The 23,447-nt window shown below is 46.9% G+C and overlaps 1 protein-coding gene across 2 annotated transcripts in view; it reads right to left on the bottom strand.

The window, feature by feature from the left end:
- Positions 1 to 23,447, bottom strand: part of LOC122390320 (F-box/LRR-repeat protein 7-like) — a 28,187-nt gene that overhangs the window by 3,517 nt on the left and 1,223 nt on the right. Inside the window, exons 2-7 of one of the 2 annotated variants that reach the window (XM_043383118.1) lie at positions 11,533 to 11,734; positions 6,724 to 6,923; positions 5,155 to 5,311; positions 4,484 to 4,601; positions 1,201 to 1,361; positions 921 to 1,026 (exon numbers count right to left, since the gene is read on the bottom strand). In XM_043383118.1, coding sequence (XP_043239053.1) covers positions 921 to 1,026; positions 1,201 to 1,361; positions 4,484 to 4,601; positions 5,155 to 5,311; positions 6,724 to 6,923; positions 11,533 to 11,734 — 944 coding nt within the window. Of the gene's footprint in view, positions 1 to 920; positions 1,027 to 1,200; positions 1,362 to 4,483; positions 4,602 to 5,154; positions 5,312 to 6,723; positions 6,924 to 7,706; positions 8,011 to 11,532; positions 11,735 to 23,447 lie in introns of those variants that run through there. The other variant, XM_043383128.1, reaches the window with a different exon arrangement.

Raw genomic sequence — 23,447 nt, forward strand, 5'->3', positions numbered from 1 at the left:
GAACAAACGAATGAATGAATGAAGAATGAACGATTAACGAATGAAAGGATTGTTATCGGTTCTTGAGGCGGTGATAATGCGTGGTCGTTAAATGATAAATTTTCCGTAACCCAACTTGAAGTTAGAAGTATGCAACGGAAATAAATAATACTATGACACTGCTTAACGTGCAGAAGAATTAAAATGAATCAAAATAACGACAAGATACTGGTAGCAAGTAAAACGCTGTACATCTATCAGTTGTGACACGATCTCTTGCGTTGCGTCCACTTTGGGTTTCAGCTCGTACTGTTAATCGAGATAGGTGCGCATTCTTGAATTTCTGTTTGGTGCTTGAACGTGCTGTGCTGTCCTGTCTCTAAGGGACAATGTACGCTCCAATGTCCACGATGACCGGGCGTGACTGTGTGTGGACTGCCGCACTATCAGCTCTAACTATCTGTTACTATCTGTTTTTTTTGGGCCGCATTCTCCCGCTGTTCGTCACATTGTGCCTATCATTACACACACATTCACGTGTAAATGGAAAATGCGGTGAAACCACTCAAAACAGGATGTGACATGACCCATACTGGTGATATGAATTTATATGATAAGTAGGTATGCTGTTCTACATTGGGTTCAAGTGTCTCGCACCAAAATGCAGTATGGTTTATGCTGCAGTATAATTCGCATTTATCATTGGAGTACATTGATATCGAACGGTGCGGCAGTTTCATTTGAATACCTTCTCAATGAAATCACTTGAAAACTTTAGGATCCTGAGTTGCAAACGGCTATTTCTAAAAAGGTTAAGCTAGAATGCACCGTTCTTGCTCACACCAGATGAGCGATATTTGTTTACATAGTTGTCTGATGTGTCGTCTCATTCATATTTGTTTGTGCTAGCATTGGTGTGTGCGCCGAGTAGCGGTGCTCACTTGTCTGCTGACACTGCAGGGACTTGAGCTTTCTGCAGCGCTGGAACAGGATCCGGAACGACGAGCCCGTGACCTTGGCACAGAAGTTGATGGCCAAACACTCCATCTGCAACACATCAGGACCGGGTGGGTTGCCCGTCAGCTCTCTGAAGATATCTGCCGTCAGACAGAGCTGGAGCGGAACCTCACTGCACGGACCGCCGCGGAGGACGGGCGCACTGGTCGGACGCCAGAGTCGCACCCTCTCCCCCACGGTCTGTTATATCGACCTAGCTCTCACCTGGATGCAGTTGGAGCTGAACGCCTCGACGTGCGTGTCGTCCACGAAGTTGATGCCGTACAGGTTGACCACCCTCAGGTTGGGCGTGGCCGACTTCAGCTTGTGCACGTTCACCACCTCGTAAATCTCCTCCTCTTCCTCCTCAATTTTCTCGTACGTTCCTGTAACGCAAGCCGGACCAGTGAACACAGCGAAAGAGGTGGAAAACTAGGACAGCGAAGATAATGCCTTTCTTTCAGGGATGCGGAGCCGTGGAAATTTCAGACGGCTCCGGCTCCGGCTCCGGCTCCGGAGAAAAAAATCGGCTCCGGCTCCGGCTCCGGCTCCGGCTCCGGGTGAAATGTCATGGCGGCTCCGGCTCCGGCTCCGGCTCCGAGTAAAATGATCCGACTCCGGCGGCTCCGGCTCCGGCTTCTTCTAAGTACATCCCCTATGCGATCAATTAAATACGGGTGGAAGAAAAAAGGCGATGGGATTGGTGCACGTTGCTTCTGTATTTGTATAACAAGGCTATTTTGAATACCACATTGTTTTACGCCTTGTACTGTCAAACCGAACCAGGTAAATAATTGTTTCCTCTTAAGAAAAGGAGCCGGAGTCGCCCCCTTTTTTGACGGCTCCGGCTCCGGCTCCGGCTCCGGGCTACATTGTTTCACGGCTCCGGCTCCGGCTCCGGCTCCGGGCAAAATATGCCGGCTCCGGCGGCTCCGGCTCCGGCTCCGGCTCCGCATCCCTGCTTTCTTTTCTTCAATCGTCGAATTCTTAAAGGTAGTGTGCCAGCTTTCCTGGACCGTATGGAGTTAATGGCCCAGATAAGGAGAACCGGATTTTTAGAACTTATCCATACCTTCAAAACTCATGGAAACGTCTTAAATGCTTCAAATTTTGAGTACCCCAGTGCGAAATTCGCCCCGACGGGTTGTCGGTCGTACCCCAACCACATTTCACACCACTATGAACAATAAATGCACACACTGAAATCGCTATTACCGATATGCTCATCCAATCAAGTTTCGATAAACCCGTTCATCATCATCTCCTGCGGTTTCGAACACGCCTGTTAGGTGGTGCGGTAGACCGCGCTCAAAGCCAGGGCCCCGGTAACGTGAGGTAGCCGAGTCGGGGCAGCGTGCGCTGACCCAAGCCGGGGCCGCGGGTCCTCCCGGTGTCATGTGATAGCCCGGGGCTGCCCGCGGGGATGCGGTAGACCGCGCCCAAAGCTGCGGCCCCGGCTTGGGTCAGCGCACGCTGCCCCGACTCTGCTACCTCACGTTACCGGGGCCCTGGCTTTGGGCGCGGCTTCTGCTCATACTTTGTGGTGCGGTGGTGGTGCGTCGGGCCGCGCGCTCTGACTTCGGCCAAGAAAAATGCGTCAGCTGATCATTGTCATTTCTGCCACTTGCGTGTGGTGAAATGGGGTCATAACTTAAGAGACGGCTTTTTCATATCAATTATTTTACATAAAATCATATTTCAAACCATAAATAATGTTCGACAGCCAAATAAAAGAAACAATACCAATACAGGCTTACAGTTTAAGGCTCGACATTGTGTTGTCTACGATTAGACAGCTGATAACTCATTCCCGTACGTCGTAACTCTATAATGACCTTTGCTTATTGTCACATGTGCGCCGCATTCGCGGTTGTTGCCGACGCCTGTTTGCAGGTCAGCCCACTACAGTTGTTATACATACCTATCGAAAAACCGATAAACTTTTAGGCGAAAAAGGCACTATTCCAGGCCCATTTTTGATTTTCTTTGCGATATTAGGTAAAAACAGAAGCTTCTTATCCTAGGAAAAATAAAATGGGAAATCTTTCAAAGGTGGCACACTACCTTTAAATGTAGGGGAAGGAGGGTGAATTGCGCCACCTTAAGGAAAAACGCTAATTGCAAGGAAACCACTGGAGATGTAAGCATGCACTGTTCACCATTTCAAAGAGGAACTCATGGGCGACGATTTAAGAGCCTCCCGATCAATTAAGAATGTTTCGTTTGCTTCTGACAGTTGCTTTTTCAAAAACATGCAAAAGGGCGCATTTATCAACAACTGATGTAAATTGCGCCAGGGGGATGGCGCAATTAGAACCCAATTGCGCCCTATCCTGTAACATGGCTAAGCAAAGGAGACGGAATGCATACACTCCGGCAGTCTATGTCATTGTGGCTTACTTGAACATGTATTATGTGAATCAAGCTCGATGCATAATAATTGTAGATATAAATTGCGATGTTTTTTTGCGCAAGTCAATAACTTTACTTGTGTCCGGTATACCGGTCACTTCACAAGCATATATGCTTGTGAAGTGGAACGAAAACGTTTGATGTAACCAACTAGATATATATGAACGTATGCGCCTAGACTGTTATATTTTCAATCGTTTCTCTCAAAGTTAATATTTTTTATTGTTTCGACAACTTTTTTGACATCAGTTCTAACTTTGTATCATAGCTGTCACCTCTCACACCTGAGTCCATGTTAAAAATGCCGTATTTCGTCAATTACACCGTAAGTTCATAGCCTAAATGGCAGCTACATTATAAGTTCGACGAGAGAAATAATTTTTGGACTGACGATGGCGGGTTGCTCCCCTGCCTGACATAAAACTCCTTCTTTATCGCAACAAGTTTATGATGCATTCATACTGTCGTGATACAATAGCTACACCATTATTCTATTTGCGCCCCCCTGGCGCAATTGCCATGGGCGCAGTTAAAATTGAGGTACTTTTTAATAAAAGCGTAGAAGTTACCATAAAGATACTGAAGGATGTTTACTGTTTCAGTGAAATATATTGAAAAAAGGATTTTTCTTTCCAAATATCACCCTCAAAATCACACATGTATCGCCTATTTTTATAGCCAACGGTTCAAAATGCTGCAAAAAAGCTAAGAAAACGCCATAATATCTTTGATGGCGTAATGAGCCTTGCTGATTGGCTTCATCGGAGAGCTTGGGCCATAAAAGGAACTATCCAGTGGTGAAAATAATGTTTTCGAAAACAAAATACTAAACATGCCATTGAATTCGTGGGAATGTGGGCGGGCGCAATTAGTTAGGAGGGCGCAATACACCCACTTTCCCCTAGAGGACGTAACAGTTTTCCAAGCTCGTAAGCAGCAAAAAACAAGAACCAAGAACCAAGAACAGTTTTCCAATAGGTATTAGGACGGGACAAGGACGTTTCGAGCGCACAGTATTACATTTTCAACGTCTTGCGCCGTTTCGAAACCCTCAGCTCTCTCATGCTCTCCCCCAAAGAAAAAGCGAAAAACTCACCGATCAAATGTAGCACCTCCAGGCCGTTGATGAAGTTGTAGATTTTTCTCATGAAGCCCTCCATGAAGATGACCTCAGAGAGGCAGATGCACAGGTAGCGCAGCCGAGTGGGGAACGCCTGTTGGTACAGAAAGCGTGACAGTTGGGTCACATCCAGACAGGAGGATGACGAGAAACACTAGAACAATCCAACAATGAGACTCGCTTCACCGAAAGCTTTAAGTACCTATAGGAAAACGCTACCCTCGTAATACGTACTTACATGTTCTTACATCTGTCAGATAACATAAGCGCGCGATGAGGCGACGTGCGTTTTTAGCTCTGTTCTCAGAAATCGTCCGGACTTTTTCATCTCTTGCTAAACAGCATCATGTAAACAGCAGACCTACATAAGCCAGAACTGGTTTACCGCGACGGGCTAGTTATTTTGGATAAACACAAGCCAGGCGAAGGGCACGGCGGACTACAGGCGAGATAGCAGGAAAGGAAACCAAACAAAAACTGGTGAAGAGTATCCGCGAAACGACATCCGTGTGCTGCATTAGACCTTGAAACTACAGAGACACATAAATCAGCTCTGAAGTGATTTGACTGCGGAGGCGATATATCAATGAAGGCATGTAATTAATACATTAGGTTGCCGTGCTCCCGTGCTGCGGCCGCCGGCTGACCTGCATCTCGCTGAAGTCGTGCAGCTGCATGGCCGTGGAGAAGTCGAGCAGCATGTACGTCAGGTTGGGACACTTGCTGGCCAGCTCGTGCAGCACGGCGTTGGTGGTGAGCTCGATGGGCAGCTCGATGTAGCGCAGCGAGGCGCCGAACCGCGTGCTGCCGGCCCAAAAATGTCGCGGGGTGAGTGTGGGTGCTGACCTGTCGGAGGATATTGCGTAAGTGTTGTTTGACACGGGCCTTGTTGTTTTGGAAGTATTGTTCGGACACGCGGAAGTGAACGTCTACTGTGGGCGGAGCTGTCGGATGTCAGGCTGTGAGCGATTATGTAAGGTCGATATTCGGCGATGTTGAATGTATTGTTGATAAGATAGTTGGTTCAATCAGGCACTGCTGAATAGTTAGACAAAGTGGTTCATTGTTGGAAAAGAAAGACGTATATCAAAATTATTTTGTCGAACATAAGCTGTTAGTGCTCGAGTCGGATCCTTTAGAAATGACTCAAAAGGTCGGCCTCAGTGCTCGGAGACAAATCCAATGGGATATTCTCGAGTATCCTCGACAGTCGACCCAGAATGCAGCGATCTCAGGTTCCATGAACGGGAGGCCTGTTAGCCCTCTGGGGGACGGCGGCTGTCGGCTGAGAGTTGTAACGTTGGAACGGTCTGTCAGCCGACCGCCTGACGCACACACCGCTCAACACCGGCCACCTGCCACTGACGCCGCTGATTGGCGGAACGGGACGTCACACCCTCCTGTTGGCTGGACCCGAACGTGTTACCTGGGAGGCAAGACAAAACAATTTGGAACCTTTAACTATTCAGTCTTCTGGTGCTCTTTAATACTTTTCGACGGGGTATGCACGTGGACCGGTGTCCGATCTGGGTGTGACGTCATGTTTCGTTTGGCGCGGCGCGGGGATAGATTCCTGGCCGGCTGCCGGCGTCCCCTAATGTCGGCGACATGGCCACAGGGCCGCGGCCACACAGACAGGCCGCCCAGCCAGCACTGACCACTAGCCAGCGGGAGGTCAAACTGACCAGCCACCGCTACGATCAGCCCGTGCCTCTGACCTGCCACCAGTCTGTCACCTGACCTGTGACCTTAGACCTACCTGGTGAGCCCTGACCCGTCAGCAACCAATGACCCTGACCTGTCACCTGACCTGTCACTCTGACCTTTCCCCCCCCCCCCTTGTTCGGCCTTGTCACTGCGCTGCACCGCGACGGTCAGCTACGTCAGCTCTTACCATAGCCACGGTCGCTAATGACTTCTCTTCGCTGTCGAGTTTTTTATTTGCCATCTATTTCCTCCCGTGTTCTATGATAATCGTTAGGAACGTATGAATAACTCCCATGGTCTTGACATCTACCGTACTGATCCTTCATCCTATCACACCTTGACCCGATAGTTGTCGCGACTCGAACTATGCAGCGCATTTCTCCAACACTAGCCCGCGGTCGCGCGCCGGGCGTCCGACGCATACCTTCAACACACCGACATCTTCGGCCGCATACCGAGTGACTGCCGCTCGCCCTGGTCTGCCCCTCCTCTGGTCGCCCTCAGCTCACCTGATGAGTCCCTGCAGGAACTCTGTGCTCTGCACGTAGAGTCCGGAGACCTCCGGCCGCAGGCTGACCACCGACCACAGGCTCGTGTCGTAGGCCAGCTGGCGCCATTTGCGGCAGACGCGCGCGTACTGGCTCAGCTCGCGGTGCGTCAGGAACGAGAAGATGTGCAGCAGCACCTTGTCGGGCAGCTTGTCGATGGTCTGCCGGCGGCCGAGGGCGGTCAGGTCACCGAGGTACCGGCACAGGGCAGCCCGAGCGGGCGCCGGTGCCGCTGGCAACTAGCCAGAGCGGCCACTGTTTTGGTCCGAAATGAGCAATGCTCACCGCGCTGTCAGCTACTCCTGGACCTATTTACACGATAGCGGCTAGACATAAAATGCTTTGGGTCTCTTTTTAGGAGCAGAAAGTACATATTATACTTATTATTTATTTGTATGTATAAATAAATTGCATTTCCAAAATAAATACTTATTTGTCAACATATTCGGGAACTTTATCGCATTCAGTAGGTATAAAAGGCATCACTTCAAATAAATGCGAAATCAACTGGAAAATAAAATGTGTTCTTCTGAGCAATGCGAGACTTGTTTCATGTATTGCACTCAATGGCAATTAAGCGCTCAAAGCTAGCGGTGGAGAAATAAGTGTGTTGTACAGCAGCAGGATATTGAAAATTGGTTAGCTCGATTAGTCAAAATATTATGCACGAGACACTCAATAATGCAACCAAACGAAGCACCGCCCAGTGTCCTTGGGTGAATAAGCGCCAGCTGTTTCAGGTCTTTGATTTTTGACAACACATACCATATTACAGCACAGTTAATGGCTGTCACAGACTGTAAGTAAGTCTACTTCTGCCGCGCCGCGGCGCGTCCTTAAGTCTGAAAAAAGACACCGAAGACACGTTTTTACATGGCCCAAAACCCTGAAGCCGAGCACACACGCACACGCGGAGACGGGCAAAACATGGTCACTCAACATACCGTCTTGATGCGTTTAGTTTTTCCCTTGCAGCTGTCATCGTTGAGAATGCCGTCCTGCTCACTGACTTCCTGCAGCACGGCTCCCCAGGCGATCTCCATGCCTGCCGACCTGACCTGACCTGACCTGACCTGACCTGGCGCGGCGGTGGCGGCGGCGGCGGCGGCGGCGGCGGCTGCCCTCCACTGAGCTCCCGGCAGCGGCGGCGGCCAACAGTCGCCGCAATACGGAGCCCGCTGGGTTAACGCTAAAAATACGCCGCAACTGGCACCGACGCGCCGCCGCCGCCGCCGGCGACCGCCGGTGTAGTTTGGCCGTATGGAACGTCGCGTCGTGTCGGGACCGACGGACGGGGGGGGGGGGGCGGGTGGGGGGGAGGGGCTGAGAGTCGCCAGCCAGACCAGCTGAGGTCGCTACACGGGCGCGTGGCGACCGCCAGAAAACCATGAAGGGTACGCATAACCGTACCTACCTTCTTCGGCCTTCGATTAAAGATCTATATAAATATTTGCCTATCTCGTTGTTGGGAGAAATTTCGTTGGGATAGATCCCCTGTTTGTCCGATCATGGACAACGAAATATTCGGAAACATCAAAACTTTCGCTCTATTTGGGTTCGTTTACTTCCTATGCATACATATACATGCATAGGAATACATACATACATATACATGTATGGGCTTAACAAGTTAAACCAGACTCGTTAGGGATAAGCAATTCTTCCACCCACCATCGAATCAACCTAGCCCTGTTTTGTGCCGGGAGTCGAAGTAAAAAATATTTTACACAACTTGTAATGCCCAATTTATTGAGCATTGAGCATTCTCAGTGAATTCTCAATTCATTCGTTTGCTCCCGGACGGTGGACGCTGACCGCCTGAATAGTAGGCTGTACCGCAAGACAGCTGATCTCTCAGTCGCTGATATAGCTGGAAGTGGAATAATGTGTATACCATCCGTTCCATGTCACCCTCCCCCCCCCCCTCTCCCCCCCCCCACACAAAGTGCACCCACGACTGCGACTTCCCGATGTCGAAGTCAAAATTTGCTTATTTTGCATGGGAACGCATAAGGAAGCGAAATAAGGGTTTTCTATTTCATATTCTTTTTAGTAAATGCCCCGCAGCGCCCAATTTCGCCTTCCTGTATCCGCCAAAGTTTGTGGTTACTGCTCAGTAAGCTTATCTTCTCGTTCTTTTTTATAATATACGGATCCGAAACGTTTTGCGAGTTACTTTTAACGTTCGACTATCAACATTTTACGTGGCCTGTGTCCAGAAAAATAACGAGGGGGTGAACCGACATTTTACTCAGCGGACGGACAAGTGGCTCCTGAGCGGTTTCGGTTACGACGGTGCTGCCACAGTGTCGGTTACAACGGTGCTGCCACAGCGGCCCGTCGGTTACGACGATGCTGCCTCGGCGTCGCTGTCGACACCCTAGGTCCCGTGAGCTCCGGGAGATGGCACTGGGGCTCGCACGTCACAGAAGGGCCCGCAGGTGCTGTATTCACTATAGGTACAGATTTACAGAAACTGCTCATACATAAACTATGCTTGCTGTATGCGTACATAGATGTGATTCGCTGAAATTCAGTTTAAGTTTAAGATTAAATAAAAGATGATAATCGAAGCCAATAATGTCGTCTTATCATCGCATAGGGATAATTCAGTCTGCTTTTAAGAAATTGCGTCGTCATAGCCCACTTTGCCCACATTAGCTGCTTGTACAATGTACAATGTTCGTTGTAGGAAAGGAATCATTAGTTACCTAAGTCATTAAAAATGACAATTATTTGCGTTTTAGCAAATTGACGTTTAGACCGTAGTCCGTACAGCCCTACAGCTGTTAGCTAAATACCTAGACACTAACCAAAATAAAAGTGTGTTAGGTATACGACAGCTATGTAGATGCTACCGACATTTTGAAGGACCAGGATAAAAACATAAAACCTCTCGTGACCAGCGTTACCGCTGGCGTCTCGCTGGTTTCCCCAGATTCTCACGAAAATTTCCCTATTTTAAAAATCATTTCCCTAGATGCGGTTAATTTCATGGAATTTGACGTACTTTCCTCATTTTAACCATTCGTGTTATAGTCGCTTCGTCCTAAAACAGCAATTAACTACATTCTGTAACGTTAGCGTAAGAGATTCTAATGAAAAGTGCTGGCATATAGCAAATTACTGTATGTGGTATAATATAAGTGGGTGGTAGGTATATCGCAAATTGTGTGTTGCGGGACGCGGGAAACTACCGTATGGGTAGCGGTAGTGCTGGCGATAAGAGATAAGTCGATGCATTATTTTGCATGCCGTCAGTTTGACCGTAAAGAAGTGAAATGCGCTATAAATTTTAAAAAATCACGCCAAAACAAAAAACTTTGATGTAAAAAATTAGCCGCACCCGAAATGGTACAAAGCATGGAAGCAGTTTGCTTTGAAATAATAGCAAAAATTATTTATACATGCATACATATTACTTCCTTTTATATCTTTAAAACGAGAGTATCAAACCTGAATTTTGTGAAAAATGTTCTCATATTTATTTGATATGACATGCGGAAGAATAATTCATGACAACAATGATTTCGATTGTTGAAAATACAACAATTTTCGGGTTTGTGGTATTTCCCTAGATTTCGTGTGAAATCCATATATCCCTAGACCTTCGCTGATTTCCATAGAAAAGGGAAATTTCCCTAGCAGCGGTAACCCTGCTCGTGACTCGCAGACGCAGCCAAAAAAAGTTGTTCAATCTAAATTGTTTTTACCTACTCGCTGTTTACTGTACAGTACGCTTAGTACAATTTGATTATACAATATTATTAATGTAGGTGTTGAACTACGAAAGGCAAGTGTCAATTTAGCACCATTGGAAGTACCTATCGGCTATAAAGGTTCGACACTTACAAATACAGACTTGTCTAATGTCTATTTATGAGCGGCTTATTATTAATTCTACTCCAAAATTACCTTAACGATTTCAATTCTCTTTTTTTCTTTGGTTAATATCTATTTTGCTATCCACTGTTACGCATTTCCATCGAATGTCTGTTATTGTCCATGTCTTAAGTAAGGAAAGATGTATTTTACATTGAACAAATTATAAAGTCGTCTTCTAGACTCACACTATTAAACGTCTTTAACGACTTATCAACCGTTCCAAGCATTATAATAAACGTTTAGTAAATCATTTATACAGCTATCGATAGTTTTCACTCATTTCACGCTGGTCACTGACCAACACCTTCTTTCCTTTACTTCCTCTTTTTCTGACCGTCCCCATAAGACCTCAACAGAAAAGACACATTGTTCCTGCCTGCCTGCAATTTTCCAGCAACCTACAGTTTTACGGTATTAGACCGTCGCAAATTATTCCCGCCGGTAATTGCGAAACACCTTAAAATAAAGGTATAGGTGTATCCGGAACCATGCTGCGCAACTGCAGGGTGCACGCACATTGCACAATACATTGCACGTTGCACCCTCGCATACTCGTAGATAACTAATGCTGCATTCATTATGCACAGCCAGTGAACATCTCACACACCGCGTTTAATTTAAAAAAGAACGCAATCAGCGTCATTTTGTTTCTATTTCCCCTTTCATCGCCGATGGGAATACGTTCCAGTGAAGCTAGGCTGCAGCTCTGTTTCTTTTTTGTGCCACTGACTAGCTACTCGCATCTCGAGTTTCTACTTGCATCCCGTATCCCGGACATTGCGAGATTCCCCCCAACTGGCAGGCACAGGCCCAGTTTCTACCCAGGTATAATGGCACGCCAATGGCACCCCTTCGCGTTCTGCGACCGCGCCGCCGGCCACTGACCGTGTCATATCGTTGCAGCTTGATGCCGTGGTGGACGGACAGCCGCCTCTCCAACTCTGGTGGCAGCGTGTCCAGCATGGCCGACAGCCGCTGCTTCCTAGCCTCGTCGTATGACGACGGCGACGGCGACGGCGGCGGCTGCGACGGCGACGGCGACGGCGGGGGCAGGCTGCTGTTCACACTCGCCTGACGGTCCAGCATCCTGCAACGTCAGCGTGAGTGTGTGTTACAGAGGACACCTCGGGACACTGGAAATTACAGGGTCTTTTTATCAGGCATGATGCAATGCTGGTTTTGCGCTCCATTCACCGGCACCCCGTTTGTAGGACTTATGCGACTCAGTCAACCGAACACAATTATCACATCACAGGCGAATAGGATACAAAACCATGGACGCTGAAACGACTCGAGCTCGAGCCTTGAAGTCAGCTCAGCGATCTAAACACATCCCCAATTTGAGAAGGCCGACATTGTGTCTTACGCGTCTTCAAAATTGTTTGCGTATGGGAGATGTAAGGCAGCAGGTTTAACTGAGCCACTTATCTCCCGCAGCTCTTATGCAGTCACGAGACCATCTAATTTCCCTAATTCCTATTTCCCTAATTCCTCATGAAGTGACCTGCACAGGTGACACGACAAAGCCGGCCAGTTCAGACGGCTCAGATGCTTGCACCGGAGCACGTGCTACGAAAACTACCGACGACACACGGGTATCGCGCGCCTGCGCACGGGGAGGGATGGGGAGAGAAGGTGGAAGGGCACAGGGCAGGCGCCAGACTCGGGTGACATTTGACGGCGTTACCATTTCTGTCGTGTTTGTGTCGGCACGATTAATGACTCAGTCGTATAAACTGGCAACGACCTCTCAAACGAGTCGACTGATGGCGAGATAAAGCGCTGCCAGGATGGCGCCGGCGACGCTGTGGGCGTTCATCCACTGCACTGGTCAACGGAGGGAGTAGGCTTCCCGGACGTCACTAAATGTCGGCTTGACCTCTGCCCTTTTGTGAAAGGATGCATATGTATTCCACAAATGGCAGACGTCGGACCCTTGAATGTCAAGTAAACAAGCCTCCTCTTCCTTACATACACGTTTATTATTTCCTGTCAAGTTCTGTGCATCGGAGTTCGGGGGACACATACCCGACACTTCATCGTATAAGTGTGTAAAAAGCGCTGCTAACCTCAGGCTATAACCAGGAAAGAACAGAGTGTGCATTGTGCGCTGCACTTACACCGTCATAAAGACATGTCGCGGGCCCGGTTCCGTTAAATATTTCTTACTCTTGATATACCAAAGGAGAAGCGATGAGACATAAATAACTAAACGTTCTAACTTACAAGGAATATCATTTTCAAGCAAAGTACCCACCCACTCTTACAAATATTTCGATCACATACAATGCAAGTACCTAAGCATGCTACTGTAAATGTATAAAACCTTTTTTACGCCCAATTTAGGCCGCAGTGCACACATTTCAGTTTAGTGCAGGCGATTTCGACAGTATGTACGGCATAGTCTGTCTAACACGAACTGTGGAATTTGGTTGCACTATATACCTATTACTGAATTGTGTGCACTCTGCCTATATCTGGCCGCAAAAAGGTGTAAATAAGCCTATGATGTAGTCCACGGGAAAAGCATGCGTAAGAAATTCATTGTAAACTCTCTGTAAGCTCGTCGCAGCCATGCTGTTCATGGAATAAAGCCAAGATGGTGAGTGAGGGAGCTAAACGTCTCGCCTTTTCTCAGCTCTTAAGCATTTATTGCTGAGAATGCGAGGACCACTTTTGAAGGTGAGGTGTAAAATGCCGTGTCAGGGTGATAAAGGGCGACTTGGCTGTCGCGGCTCGGCTGTTTCCTAATTAGTCTAGGTGTGACGCTAACAGAGCGGGGCCGGGACACGGCGGCCCGTCTTATTTATTGCTCTGTTGTCTTGAAGGGATTGGTGGCTGGCAGCAGAGGTGTGGAGCCCTATCCTATGGTCAGTGTCACACCGAAAAATGGGCCGGCGACATTTGCAGAGGTTCAAAGAAGAGCGCCGTAAACCGCATTGAAACAAGATAGCCTTGCTTTAGGCCTACATTTCTTTTATGCCGTGCATTAAAAAATATGTGGCCAAACATAATTACAATCTCTTATCTTTAACTGCCACGAAACAATTTATGCCCCATTTAAAAACGATGGGCCGATTGCTGCACTTTGCAGTTTTTAGATACCATACTCAATTTGATGAGATTTTGCAGCCTTATGTCGTTTATCATCACGACGACCACGAAGAAAACGGCACTAAAAAGCAACAGTCGTGCAAGTACTTTGCATTGTTTGTGGCGAGAGCTTATCCAAGCTCATGGTTGCCTACTTTAGATCCACTAGGGACACACAGGATACGTAGAGCCAAAATGATGAATTTGGTGCATACCCAAGGTAGTACCTAACCAATACCTAAGAGTTGCAACGTCTCTTGATTTATGCACTGGAATAATTTTGAATTATACACGGATAAAATATCGAGCATAATACAAATGAGGCTTGACATATGTCGAAGGGACAGGCTTTTGAAAGTCATTCAAAAGATAAATAAGGTTGAGAGCTTATACCTAATCGTGGTTGTAGGTACTAGGTACTGTGTCATGTTTGTGACATCAGATGGCATCGCGGTATCTGACGTATTTTGGTAATAAATAAACCATAAATGCATACCTTCACTTCTATGAAGTTAAATAATTTTCAGCCATGACCAAAATATTGAAACTTTTAATAGAAATATGCATAACCAAGACGCAAGTGCAACCATCCCGGAGCCGGGAGCGTGCCAGTTGCCACTGCCGATCTATACCAACTGGTGTGTCAGGCCTGCATCTCGAGATTAAGGCCCGGTACGACACAGAGCGATGTCGGCATTTCAACTCCGCTGACGTCATTTCCTGTCCCGGCGTCCTGTCGTCACTCGTCAGCCAGCCCACCGAGATGAAACGGCACACGCGCCATCTTTAAATAGACGGGCAGGCAGAAAATTGAGAATACCTACAGCGATCTCACAGAGCCTTTAACGTTGCCTTTAAACGCGACTCTGAACCTCTGTGAACGTTTAAAGGAACTATCCCACCTTCTAAAATGTTGTTAAAACCAGTTAAATTGTGCCCGACTTTATAGATTGGATGACCAGGGACACGGTTCTGGCATTTATTTTTCATTAAACATCTTAGGCTTCCCATATTCCAAGCACAAACTTTCAAATATGTGACGTCACAGCCCAAAATTACCTCCTTCCCCAGGCCACATTACTGTCATAAAGCTGATTCTTTTTACTCTGTAGGCACCACAACAAAGTTCAGACCAAGTTTTAAGCGATTTTTCAACGAACAAACCCATTTAAATCAGAATGACTAAACGAGGTGACGTCACACTAACGGTCGCTCCATGTTGAAGATAGGGCCTTGCGCAAGGCCCATTTTCAAATGAAGGCAACGAATTTCTTCAACACCAAGAGGCCGCGGGGGTTGCAACCTAGATAGATAGTGGTTTCTGAACTTCGCCGCAAACTTGGCTATCTCAACTCAAACCCCATGTTAAAGGTGGGATAGTCCCTTTAAAGGAAACAGTTCACTTTCCTGAAATTAGTATTTTGCTATTGATTTATGATTTTTTATGCTCAAAATGATCATGAAATAAAATAAAACCTTTTTGTAAAAACAATTTTTTTCTATATTTTAATATAGGACGAACTATATTCTATGTAAAATAATGTTTGACGCGGAAGCTTATTACGCGTTGACCAATCATATCGCGTAGTTCAAACCTACGCATACTGCATTGGCTGTAAGCAGCATGCTGATTGGCTGACGATGATGTGGCTGCATTCCTGTGCAAGGCACACATTCCTCTGCAAGGCACTCTTTTCGGAACGAGAAATGGAATATCTTCGTCTAGGGTGATCATTGAGCCGTAAAAGCTCCTGATTTGTGCTAGTCTCAGCTCAAGCTACGAAACTGCTATTCCAGTTCAAAACCCCATGTTAAAAGTGAACTATTTCCTTTAACCCGCGCCCCGCTGGGCTATTCAGCCATACGCGCCCTGCTGGGGGGGGGGGGGCAGATTCTGCCCCCCTGTCTAACTTCCGAAGCGATGGTCGTAGAAAGACGGGGAAAACGGCAATCGAAAGCTCTCAACAAGGCGGATCTTAAGAGCCCAATTTTTTGCTTAAGTAGGTAGTAGGTGAGAGGTCAGGTCAAGGTCAGGTCAAGGGTACAAAATGCAAGTTTCTACAGTATCGGCCTTGCACCGTAGTTGCCGAAGAATGGACTGAGACTGATCGCCCAAAACCTGTTCTTAGGCTACTAAGACAATATTTGTTGCATACAATATCATTCAAAGGTCAAGGTCAAGGTCAGGTCAGGTCAGGTCAGGTCACCAAAAACAAAATATAGAAAAGGGCATGTGCGACAGTGGCGGATCTACGTTGGGGCAAAATGGGCAATTGCCCCCCCTAAACGGAAAACCTCTGGGCAAACATATCTTTTTGCCCCCCCCCCCCTAAAAAAACTACAACTTGAATACTAAAAATATGGTGTTTGAAAAGAAAATGTGAAATAAATGGAGGACTAGAAGGTTGTCATATTCGTGATATTAAGTTGTGAGCTGATAAAAAGTCCTCCGCCCCATGAATGTCTGTCCATCATCCATCAGCAGTGCTACTACTGCTACTGCTACCAAAAAAATAAAATAAAATAACGCGATTTATTGAAACCTTGAACCAAGTAAACAAACCGTCAACAGCAGACCGCCAGACGCCAGTGGGGTCAGGGGTCACCACACTGGTGAGCGGTTGGACAGTGGTGGGTTTGCAAATTGCATGGGTATATAAGAAGTGTTTGCATAATATTTTATTGCTAGATAGCATGGGTGTAGGAGCTGAAAAAATATTGGTGGGTCTAAATATCCATTAGTACCTAGCTACATTAGTTATGTGGCTACATTAGTTATGTCCAGAGGCGGATACAGCCATTTCCAAAGGGGGTGCCAAAAGGGTGCCAAAGTCCGAGAGTCTCTACAAGAGCTGCATATGTGTATGCAGGACTGAGGAGCGAAAGGGGGTGCCAAACTCAGTTTTGGCACCCCGATTACTGATTTTGGCACCCCTGGCACCCGCCTGGATCCGCCAGTGGTTATCCGCTATTGGTTAATGTGTTTATATGGGCTTGGTTAATGCTAACCAAAGGTGTTTCCATCAATAACTACCTAAAACAACCAGATAATTCACCGGAGAGGGTGTCGGTGAGGATTAGTGATGAGTTCGGTGGGGATTAGTGATGGGTAAACAATGTGGCAGTCAGACGCTGTGAAATGTGAAGTAAAGCTGCGCTGGTGGTAGCTGTAACATGGCAGGCGAGATAGAACTGGTTGAGTGAACGATATGGTTGAGCTACTGCCGCTGTGTCACTCAGTGATGGCCAGAAAGAACGGTGTACTGCGTGCCTTTGAGAACAAGTGCGAGATAGGTTTCTGAGAGGAATAACGTAAAGAAGATTACCAATCGCGGCTTTTTCATGAGCCATACCGTTATCTTACGGGGACAAACACAGAAAGGCTCAGTCAGAGCTTTTGGTTTGCGAGGTGTTGGAGAAGCTCAGTATGTTGTGGGAACTTAACGCTGTTCAGTGTGATTCCGTTGGCTGTTGCGCTGTGGTCCTATGTAGTCTGTAGAAGCATCGTTTATCTCCTCTCGAAAGTAACACTTATTGTATAATTTTGCTAGCTCGCGAAGTTTAGTCCCAAAGTTAAGGAATGTTCATTGTAATTGCATCAATAAATGCAGGACCGAAAACAAATGCGCTGTTCTTCGTCTATTTCTTGTTGGGATTCTTAATCGACTGATCTCATTTTCTATTACCGGAAACAACTGTTAATACGTTTAACTACGTGGCAACCCTGACTGCGTATAGTATCGCAGGTACGCTGATGTGGCCTTTGGTCGTGGGCATTTACACATGAACCTGCTGCTGCGACCCTTATCGGTCTCCGGATACAGAAGCCTTTGAGAACCGGCGCGGGCGGACCTTTCGGACGAGGTCTTGCCGAGGTGATGCGGGAGGTAGAGGACGGACCGTCCATAGCGCCGGTGAGCTATTCTCTAACTATCTCCCGGAGTCAGGGTGGCTGCAATTTTTTTTTTGCGCTGCCCTGGCTTGGCCGGACTGACAAAAAATGTAAAAAAATCAAAAAAAAAAAATAATTCCCGAAATCCGAGGAGAAAAATAGGGGTAGCTCGTTTTTTTTTTGTTCCTAAGACTGGACGTTTGAAATTCTCGCAGACTTGCCTGGCGGCGCAATGTTTGCCCCCCCTAAACTCAAATCCTAGATCCGCCACTGATGTGCGACACATGTTTTATGGGTCATTTCATTCATAGAATTCAATAGCACACTCAATAAGTGATATGGACCACCTCTGGATGATTTTCAGGTCGAGGTCAGGTCAAGGTCACGTCAAGTGAGGTCAAATTTTGAAGTTGGTTGTTAAGGCCTAAAAAGGTGTCTATCTGATGCAGTTTTTCACGGCGAATCAAATGGTGCTATTTTTGTGTCCGTACAAGGTCCAGAACTTCCACAAAAATCTTTTTTTTTTCAAAATTTTGTGTGTCGTGACGTAATAAAATTTTGAATAACTCCCAGATTTTTTAACCGATTCTTCTCAAGATTGGTATGTAGGTGCATATAGACCACTTCTCTGACATATATTCCGTTTTTTTCGATACACTCAAAATTTTGGATTTTATATTTATTTTCCCAAAAAAGTCAGTTTTATGAAAATATTTAGGCCAAAATCCAAAACTAAAAAAAAACGAGATAGCCATTTGATAGACAAAGTAGAATCACGTATAACCTTTTTTGTTACGTCTCGATTCCTTTAAAAATGAAAATGTTAGCGGCGTTTGAAATTTTGCCGTTTTTGAGGCGAAAATGGCGCACATGACGTCACTAAACGTCATTTTCTCAAAAAGTTTCCGACCGATTTCGCTCAAATTTTCAGGAAACGTCTAAAATTCATGTATGATATTGATAAGGTACTGAAAGTTTGACGTCGCTGGCGTAACGCGTTTAGAAGTTATTGGCGAAAAACGGGAGGGGGGAGGGGCAGATTCTGCCCCCCCCCCCCAGCGGGGCGCGGGTTAATCGTGTCGAATATTTGTATAGGCACAATCACATATCGGTTGCAGAAAATAGGTAATGCAGTTATGGGACAAGTACATTTGATTTAGGTATCAGTTTTTGGAAGCCTAGGCGTATACAGGGTGGAGTTTTTGGAAGCCTAGCATGGGCGTCGCCACCACTACGGACACTACGGACAGTGTCCGTACAAGTTTTGGAAGGTCCGAGAACTTGTACGGAATGTCCGTACAAGTTGCGACGACCGAAAATGAGCTTTGCAAGTAAAATGACATAAATGAAGCCAAGTACCTAATATCAATTTCAGTTTTTGACGAGGAAGACAGCGGTCTTAACGTTTTATTGCACATCTACCAGCTAAATTTGATACGTTCTCTTTCAATCTGTATAGTAAATTAGGTATCGATTCCGGAGGATCGTTCCAGCTTGAGAAAACTCGTCCTCACAGGACAAGGGGCAGCACAGGGAACACACATACCTAATGCAGGTCACAGAATAGAGCACAGGGAAGGACGGGCTCAGACTCAGCCTCAGGATGACAGGAACGCAGAAACAACATCAGCAGGGCTACATCCCTGAGTGGGGGATGTGTTCCATAGCATGGCGCATATGACGGGATACAATACCGCTCTAAGGGGTCATACAAATGCCACATTCCTACTAGTCTGGAGGAGTCTCACCATTTGGAGGACATAAGTGTTTAAGTGTTTCTCACTTATTCGAGGGGCCAAAGTGACGTAGGGTCGTGGGGCGACATTCTAATACGAGAAAACCGCCAGGATGAAGAAACCCTAATTGAAGTGCCTATATCGTTCGTGATAATAGCCGTTCTCACGACGGGCTATCCGGCGGATGCACCTGATTTGACCAAATCTGCACCTAATTTCTTTTACAGCAAATATCTTCATTTTATGAATTTATTTCAGTGTTTTAATCGATGATGCTCTCCAGACTTGTGACAGCTCAAGAAAAAAGTGAGCTCGCTCAGCTCAACTCCGTCTTATCCGCTCCCGCTCAGCTCCCGCTCAGTTTAACGCGGCTCAGCTCAGCTCACGTTCCGCTCAAACCGGCTGCGCTCCGCTCACGCTCAGCTCAGCTCAGCTCAGTTTCCGCTCAGCTCAACTCAGCTCAGTTTCCGCTCCGCTCAGCTCAGCTCAGTTTCCGCTCAGCTCAGCTCAGTTTCCGCTCAGCTCAGCTCAGCTCAGTTTCCGCTCAGCTCAGTTTCCGCTCAGCTCAGCTCAGTTTCCGCTCAGCTCAGTTCAGTTTCCGCTCAGTTCAGTTTCCGCTCAGCTCAGCTCAGTTTCCGCTCAGCTCAGTTCAGCTCAGCTCAGTTTCCGCTCAGCTAAGCTCAGCTCAACTCAGTTCCCGTTCAGCTCAGCTCAGTTTCCGCTCAATTCAGCTCAGCTCAGTTTCCGCTCAGTTAAATTCAATGCCACCCATTGCCGAATGCCGAATGCCACCCATATCTCCGTAACGTGTCGGGGTCCGGCCAATGACGTCACGGCAATGCGTGTGCTGATTGGTCATGGACATCGAATCATCGGGACACAGGTCGGGACATCACGCCGCAGTGGATAAGGATACCAACCGAACGGCTTACAACGGTGCGAACGGGGTGCAATAGAGGAATGTAGCGATTTCCCGACCGATCGCTTCAGTTTGCGGTGTCCAACTACATGGCCTTTCACCTAGTGACGTCTTTGGTTTGTATATAATATTATTTCCAGTTTATCATGTTTCTAGTGTTTATAGTGTATCAATATTCAATGCACATTGCATTCGGTTTTATATTTTTATCCGTTCTCATCATCTTCCAGTGTACCTACTAGAACTGGATCAACTCAGCTCAGCTAAATCAGCTCAGCTCAATCAGCTCAGCTCATCTCGCTCAGCTCAGCTCAGCTCGCTCAGCTCAGCTCAGCTCAGCTCAATCAGCTCAGCTCAGCTCAATCAGCTCAGCTCAGCTCAATCAGCTCAGCTCAGCTCAGCTCAATCAGCTCAGCTCAGCTCAATCAGCTCAGCTCAGATCAGCTCAATCAGCTCAGCTCAGCTCAGCTCAGCTCAGCTCAGCTCAAGCTCATTCAGCTCAGCTCAGCCCAATCTCTTTCAGCTCAGCTCAGACAGCAGCTCAGCTCAATGCATTACTGAGCCGGCTCAGCTCACAGCTCAACAATTTGGCAAAATGTTGAGCCGGCTCATGAGCTGAGCTGATTTTTGAGCCGGCTCAACTGAGCTGATCACAAGTCTGATGCTCTCTGATAATATGACAAAGCAGGCATATTAAGCAATTAATGCAACCCTAGCTGATAGCTGCTAAGAGACACACTGAACCTGATTTGACCAAATCTTCACCTAATCTGTACCAGATGTGCACCAAATGTGTACCAGATGGCCGTCGTGAAAACGGCTAATGTTAGTCCCTGGTGTTCATGATAAGCATAACATCTGAAATTGAGTTCGCACTGTCGGCTAGCTCTGGGCTCAGCGATCGCTGGTCCGCCAGGGAGGGCCCTCAAAGCTCGTATCCTCCGTGCCACGTGGGGCCCTTGGTTACTGGTATGGGCTCTCAAAACTTTGCTAGGAACCCTTAGAGGCCGGATTAAGGCATAGGTGGCGGAACGGGAAGGGCACTGGGGCACCGTGCCCCCTTTGATTTTGACATTTTAACATTAGCCCTATGGGCGTTGCATGGAAAGAATGGAACCAAATGTCGGCAATCCCCTTAATTGAAGGTGTTCCGCCGCTACTGGATTAAGGCCCTCAGAAGCATATGTTGAGGAAGGCCCCGTCAGAAGCCAATGGGGTCTTAGGTACTCGGCTCTTGGGCCACGTAGCGACACGCGGTAAGTGGCATTCAAAAGAGCGTCACAGGTCACAAAGAAAGAACTTCGTTTATTTTTGAGGTCAGGTCGAAGGTCAGGTCACCAGAGCTCATCAAATGTCAAATTTCGCCTAGTTTAATTGTTTGGCAAATTTGTGCATAGATCGGGAACGGATAGAGCAACAGCGCAGCGGAAAAACGCATTCGATAGCTCTTTTGAAGCTGTTTCTGAATAATATTCTCAGATTTAACCAACAGTAAGCGACGTGGCCTCAAGAGGTGAAAAAAACTTAAAATTGACGAATGACGATGTTATGGACATGTTTTCTGTATTTTGACTCAAAACTTGCACGACAATGACGCTACCAGTGCCAGCTCATCGTGTTCCTCTTGTCGAGACGCGTTGAATTAACTATGATTTGGTGTTAAAAATTCATTTTAACACTTGCCCTAAAGTCAAGGTCATGACCTGGCCAGATAATGTCTTGTTGCACATAAGTGGATTCATATCGCTAAGCTGCACATCCAGCGTGTTTTCCATCGCTCTAGCATGTCCGTCGAAAGTTATTGTCAAAGAAGTGTATTTCATGACCTGAGATGACCTCAGAGGCATAAACGGAGGTCACGGGTGCATTTTCCGATTAAATGTGTCATGTTTATAATATGTGATACGATGTTAAATAGTGTTTGTTATGCATTTCGTCTAAAACATTCGCAGTTCAATTTTTTCCGATTGATATTGGGGAGATTGCAAAATTGACCTAGCCTTAGGTCACCGACACCATAATCCCGAGATTGATGTTTTATGCATGCTGTTGCTGTTACCAATTGCTGAAAGTTTCAAGCGATCATTCAGTCGGTGTAGCTATGGCGAACAGAATTTTTCCCCGTGGAAAGGTCATTTGGCGTGACCTGGTGACCTGACCCTGAACGATCGGGGTCTGAAATTTCTAACAACTTGTGCAGAAAATAGGCATATTTTTTCATTTAACCTCATTTTGATAACAGACTATGTCGTTTAGTTTCAAATATTTTTTTGAATCTTATTTCCCGTTGGGTACAACATGCAAAACGCAGAAAGTTTTGGAGACGTGTAGATATCAATATCGTCGATGGAGTTAACGCCTTTGAGTAGCGTGATGGCCGACGGAATGTGTCCGTACAAGTTTGGGGACCGTGGCGACGCCCCTGAAGCCTAGGCGTATACAGGGTGATCAATAAAGAATGACATAAAGTTAGCCCCCACGAGAGGCACATAATACATATTTTAATGCATAAACAGCACACCGTTAGAAAGAGAAATGTTGGACATTTGACATTACCCAAACGAAAGTCGGTTGTGACACTTCGTTTGTCTATAGGAGGTGCTCGAAGTGCCCACCCCTCTAAGCGCAGCGGAGCTCGGCCCGGCGCCAGGTGTGCCGCGCCATGCGTCTCAGATGGTTACCGACCATGTGAGGGTGTAGTCTTCGACGACTAACGACAGCATTCAGCTCATCAAGGGTCTTGAGTTCTCTCCACGATTTTTTGAGCTGCTTGGAGCCACAAGCTCAAGTCCAGGCAGGAAAAACTCTGGACTGCAGGGTGACCAGGGATGCTGGGCCCTTGCCGGTACTTACGAGGTGCAGAGAATCTGACAATTCTTCAAAAAATCGGCTCAACATCCAGTTTCGCAGTGCTTCAGGAAACCTGGGAATGACTTTTAGGAATGTGTGGGCGATTCTGTACAAGAAACTGGACTGGAAACCATATCGCCCGATCCTAACGACCGTCCTCTCCGATGACAGTATTGTGTCGAGGCTGGAAGCCTGCACCTTCTGGCTCAATCAAGCGGAAGAATGTTTCGAACGGATGATCTGGAGTGACGAGAAGTGGTTTGCGCTACAGCAAGCACCCACAGGAAGGATATAGTCTCCTGGTAGCCGA

This window comes from Amphibalanus amphitrite, unplaced genomic scaffold (assembly GCF_019059575.1).
Source record: "Amphibalanus amphitrite isolate SeventyFive unplaced genomic scaffold, NRLGWU_Aamphi_draft 000020F_arrow, whole genome shotgun sequence".
In the NCBI taxonomy this organism is placed as follows: Eukaryota; Metazoa; Arthropoda; class Thecostraca; order Balanomorpha; family Balanidae; genus Amphibalanus; species Amphibalanus amphitrite.